At 41.5% G+C, this 5,696-nt stretch overlaps 1 protein-coding gene across 2 annotated transcripts; it reads left to right on the top strand.

Moving 5' to 3' along the window:
* The first annotated feature begins 616 nt into the window (after window positions 1-616).
* On the top strand, window positions 617-4,251 carry LOC121554972 (L-dopachrome tautomerase-like). 2 transcript variants are annotated; one of them, XM_041868708.2, is made up of 8 exons: window positions 617-1,121; window positions 1,520-1,819; window positions 2,007-2,107; window positions 2,198-2,364; window positions 2,672-2,857; window positions 2,966-3,107; window positions 3,251-3,452; window positions 3,585-4,251. In XM_041868708.2, the coding sequence occupies exons 1-8, from the start codon at window positions 836-838 to the stop codon at window positions 3,755-3,757; spliced, it is 1,557 nt and encodes a 518-aa protein (XP_041724642.1). In that variant the 5' UTR covers window positions 617-835; the 3' UTR covers window positions 3,758-4,251. The 2 variants fall into 2 exon arrangements, with proteins under 2 accessions (XP_041724642.1, XP_041724641.1); XM_041868707.2 differs by having other exon boundaries at window positions 2,672-2,869.
* The last annotated feature ends 1,445 nt before the right edge of the window (window positions 4,252-5,696 follow it).

The following is a 5,696-nucleotide window of genomic DNA, read 5'->3' as shown; positions in this document are numbered from 1 at the left end:
TAGTGTATATAAACTTCTGACCCACTGGAAATGTGATACAGTGAATTATAAGTGAAATAATCTGTCTGTAAACAATTGTTGGAAAAATGGCTTGTGTCATTCACAAAGTAGATGTCCTAACCAACTTGCCAAAACTATAGTTTGTTAACAATACATTTGTGGAGTGGTTGAAAAACGAGTTTTAATGACTCCAACCTAAGTGTATGTAAACCTCCGACATCAACTGTATGTATGATATGTCATGTGATAAAGAGGGAAAAGAACAGGAAACCAAAAATCATATCTGTAATTATGCAAATGCCATATCAAATCAGTCTACTGTGGATTTCATATCTGGCAAAAACAACCTTATAAATGAGAAATTACTCTAAGTAGAATTGATGACTAGATTATAGTTATAAGAAGGTTATCATGATAGTTATACTTTTTTTTAAATTGTAGTTCACTGATGCTCTTACCAACACTCCATGTATTTTGGCCTGAGGCATTTCTCTGGTATGAGTCAAGCTCATAGTTGTCTGGTGTCAGGTGACTACCACAAGACCTTAATCCTTTCTGCCCATCCTTAAAGAGAGCACATGAATTGGAGGCTTTGTTAAAGCTGATGAGACCGACCGGAACACAGTCTACTCTCAGGCTGGCTCCTAGTTAACATCTATGGCTGTAGCCAAATGTTGAATACACTACTGAGGAGCGTTACATATTTAATTCCATGCACTTTTGGAGAAACTAATTGAGCTTTTGGAGGAAGTAACTAATTAAGCATTACTGTGAACTGGTGTACAAATCGATTTTTTTAGGCAGAAGGTAGAAGATTACAGCAGTGTTGAAGACGATGAGGGCTCTTGTGCTGGGGTTGGTCTGTTTTGTGACATGGTCTGGTTCTACAGAGGCTCAGTTTCCTCGAGTGTGTAGCACGGTGGAAGGGATCGTCTCAAAGCAGTGCTGCCCTGCCCTCGGCTCTGACCCTGCTAACATTTGTGGACTTTTATCTGGACGAGGAAACTGCTCCGACATCAGAGTCAGTACCAAACCCTGGGGTGGACCATATAGGTTGAGAAATGTTGATGATCGAGAAAGGTGGCCAACCAAATTCTTCAATCAGACATGCAGGTGCTCTGGTAAGTAACATATTAATAAATGTTACATTTAAGTGTTAATAGCAAATCAGTGTTTAAAATTGCATTAAATATGTTTTGTTTAGATCACATTATAATTCATTGTTAAAGGGTAATCAATGTTAAATTGCCTTTATAAATTGTGATTATTGGGAAGAAGTATGTAAAATATTTCAAGACTGTTGGGTGAACTTTGAGACCATATAATTACCCTAAAATTGATGGTTGAACTGCATGTATTTGACAATAACATATCATAGATACATTTATCATATTAATGTATTAATTTCTCACATTTATTCCAATCAGATTTATTTACAGAAAACCACATTTCTTGACCATTCCCATAGTCTTGACATGGTTTGGTTTATATTTGGCCTATATTCCCTCCCTGTGTCTAGGTAACTTTGGTGGCTTTGACTGTGGCCAGTGTAAATTCGGCTGGAAAGGACCAAACTGTGACGTGCGTAAATCCCCGGTGGTGAGGAAGAACATCCACTCTCTGACTCCAGCTGAGCTCCAGGAGTTCCTGGATGTGTTGGACCGGGCCAAGAACACCACCCACCCAGACTATGTCATTGCCACACAGCACTGGCTGGACCTGCTGGGGCCCAATGGAACCCAGCCCCAGTTCTCCAACATCTCCATCTACAACTTCTTTACATGGCAGCACTACTACTCTGTCAGAGACACACTTTTAGGTAAAACACCAACTAATTCCTTTTTGGTTGAAACATGAATGAAAATGAAAGTTAAATGTTATAAATGACTCACTTGCTATGTTACTTACTAGTTGTGAGTTATATATGACTCTCTATGTACTGGAAAGCTAGCAGAAGAGAACATTCAGAAGTTGCTCATAAACAACCTTATTTGTTCCTTCTGTAGGTCCAGGTCGTCCGTTCAAGGCCATTGACTTTTCCCACAAAGGACCAGCGTTCGTCACCTGGCACAGATACCACCTCCTCAGTCTGGAGAGAGACCTGCAGGTAAGAGTGAAATAAAATGCTGAGGAATGAAGAACAAAATAGCTTCAAACATTGATGAGAGTAAAAGTAAAAGTTTCCTCTCTTCTGCAGAGACTGACTGGCAATGAGAACTTTGCTGTTCCATTCTGGAACTTTGCCACAGGGCAGACTGAGTGTGACGTCTGTACAGACTCCCTCCTGGGGGGGCACAACCCAGATGACTCCTCCCTCATCAGTAACCAGTCCAGGTTCTCCAATTGGGGGGTGGTGTGTGACAGGTGCGTTGTTGGATAGAAATGTGTTTAAAACATTGTGGGCATGTTTCCTAGAAACAGATTAAGCCTAATCCTGGACTAAAAACATGTTTACTGAAGGATTTCCATTGAAAGTGCATTTTAAATCCAGGACAAGGCTTAATTAATGTCTACGAAACCAGCCCTGTATGTATATCATATACCTGTGCTGTTTATGCTTTGTGCACCTATGCTGGTTGTTATACTACTGGGTACATGTTCATCATGTTTTCTTTTTTTTGCCAGACTCACTGTCCCTTAAAATGTTGCTTGAATCTTTCCCCCTCCCCAGCATGGATGACTATAACCGCCTGGTCACTCTGTGTAATGGGACCAGTGAGGGACGTATAAGGAGAGGTCAGATGGGAGGAGCGAGGACCAACATGAGTCTGCCGACCATGAGTGATGTCAGGAGCTGTCTAAACCTCAGAGACTTTGACAACGCTCCCTACTATATTAACTCTACCTTCAGCTTCAGGCAACCTAAACGGTTCACATTGACCTTACACACTCACCTATAGGGTGTTATTCAATGAAGTCAAGTCAAACTCTCTAAATTGCATTGTTTGTGACTTCTCCTGTACAGGAATTCTCTTGAAGGCTATGACAAGCCAGATGGAGAGGCGGCGCTTGACTCCTCAGTGAACAACCTGCACAACCTGGTCCACTCCTTCCTCAGTGGAACCAGTGCTCGGTCTCACGCTGCAGCCAATGACCCCATCTTTCTGGTAATTATCTAGTCTGTGTGGTTGCCTATGAGTCCATGTATTTGACTTTCATGTGAGATAATGTAAAGTATTTGGCACTTGGTCAGATTTCTGTGCAGACGATGCAAAAAATGTTTTACAGTTACATAACACTCTCGCTATAGGTGCTCCATGCTTTCACTGATGCCATTTTCGATGAGTGGATGAGGAGGTCTGTTCCGCCAAACTCCAGTTTCCCAGATGAGATGGCTCCCATTGGTCACAACAGACATTATAACATGGTGCCATTCTTCCCTCCTGTGACCAATGAGGAGGTTTACGTGGCTTCTGATCAACTGGGATATTCTTATGCCATTGAACTCGATGGTCGGTGATTTTCACAGACAACTTTGCAATTAAATAATCGTATTTTCTTTTGTTTTATTAGCAGGTCAATGAAATAAGAACACTTTGATAAAGATCTTTGTTGCATTAAATCTCTTCTTCTTCTATCCTCAGCTACAGATGGTGGATTTGTGTTTGTGCTGGGGTCCACTCTGGGTGGTGTTTTCCTGGGTCTCCTGGTTCTTCTACTCGTCCTGCTGCTCTACTTGCAACAACGTAGGAAACATGGCTTTGAACCCCTTATCAAAGCCGAGTTCACCAACAAAAGGTACACAGAGGAAGCCTAGAGACCGTAGGCACACTTTGGCAGTGTTTTTTGCACAAATACATAGAGTAGCCAGCCAAATAAAAAACATAGCCAGCCATGCGTCCCTGAGCAAAGGGGGGTCTGGGGGGGTTAACCCATTTTTTTTTCTCCTGAAGGAGCTCTATTTTGGTGGCCTCTGATGCCTTGATTCCATCTGAATACTTTATCGAGTTTACCTCCCAGATTGGAAAAATGAGTTGTTGTATTGTGTAGAAAGACATGACTTTACCATTTGTATTACTGAAAATGTATGAATTCAGAGTTTTGTTAGTTGTTTTGTATGTCGTCTAGGTCATAGGCCTATATGATCAGGACTATCTTCTAAGTAAGAGAACATTAAACCTTTTTTAACATTTAACCTGTCTTCTCTTGAGATTAAAGTCTTATTTACAGTTTTGCTGCAAGATACAGTGGCTTGCAAAAAGTATTCACCCCCCTTGGCATTTTTCCTATTTTGTTGCCTTACAACCTGGAATTAAAATTTATTTTTGGGGGGTTTGTATCATTTGATTTACACAACATGCCTACCACTTTGAAGATGTAAAATATATTTTTTTGTGAAACAAACAAGAAATAATACAAAAAAAACAGAAAACTTGAGTGTGTATAACTATTCAACCCCCCAAAGTCAATACTTTGTAGAGCCACGTTTTGCAGCAATTACAGCTGCAAGTCTCTTAGGATATGTCTCTATAAGCTTGGCACATATAGCCACTGGGATTTCTGCCCATTCTTCAAGGCAAAACTGCTCCAGCTCCTTCAAGTTGGATGGGATCCGCTGGTGTACAGCAATCTTTAAGTCATACCACAGATTCTCAATTGGATTGAGGTCTGGGCTTTGACTAGGCCATTCCAAGACATTTAAATGTTTCCCCTTAAACCACTCGAGTGTTGCTTTAGCAATATGCGTCCCTGAGCCATGCGTCCCTGCTGGAAGGTGAACCTCCGTCCCAGTCTCAAATCTCTGGGACTGTATTTAGCGCCATCCATCATTCCTTCAATTCTGACCAGTTTCCCAGTCCCTGCTGATGAAAAACATCCCCACAGCATGATGCTGCCACCACCATACTTCACTGTGGGGATGGTGTTCTCGGGGTGATGAGAGGTGTTGGGTTTTCACCAGACATTGCGTTTTCCTTGATGGCCAAAAAGCTGAATTTTAGTCTCATCTGACCAGAGTACCTTCTTCCATATGTTTGGGGAGTCTCCCACATGCCTTTTGGCGAACACCAAACGCGTTTGCTTATTTTTTTCTTTAAGCAATGGCTTTTTTCTGGCTACTCTTCCGTAAAGCCCAGCTCTGTGGAGTGTACGGCTTAAAGTGGTCCTATGGACAGATACTCCAATCTCCGCTGTGGAGCTTTGCAGCTCCTTCAGGGTTATCTTTGGTCTCTTTGTTGCCTCTCTGATTAATGCCCTCCTTGCCTGGTCTGTGAGTTTTGGTGGGCGGCCCTCTCTTGGCAGGTTTGTTGTGGTGCCATATTCTTTCCATTTTTTAATAATGGATTTAATGGTGCTCTGTGGGATGTTCAAAGTTTCAGATATTTTTTGATAACCCAACCCTGATCTGTACTTCTCCACAACTTTGTCCCTGACCTGTTTGGAGAGCTCCTTGGTCTTCATGGTGCCGCTTGCTTAGTGGTGTTGCCGACTCTGGGGCCTTTCAGGACAGGTGTAAATATACTGAGATCATGTGACAGATCATGTGACACTTAGAATGCACACAGGTGGACTTTATTTAACTAATTATGTGACTTCTGAAGTTAATTGGTTGCACCAGATCTTATTTAGGGGCTTCATAGTACATATGCACGCACCACTTTTCCGTTATTTATTTTTTAGAATTTTTTTAAACAAGTTATTTTTTTCATTTCACTTCACCAATTTTGACTATTTTGTGTATGTCCATTACATGAAAT

The sequence above is a fragment of the Coregonus clupeaformis genome, chromosome 40 (genome assembly GCF_020615455.1).
Source record: "Coregonus clupeaformis isolate EN_2021a chromosome 40, ASM2061545v1, whole genome shotgun sequence".
Lineage (NCBI taxonomy): Eukaryota > Metazoa > Chordata > Actinopteri > Salmoniformes > Salmonidae > Coregonus > Coregonus clupeaformis.
The sequence above is the reverse complement of the archived record's forward strand: the minus strand, read 5'-3'. Positions and strand labels throughout refer to the sequence as shown.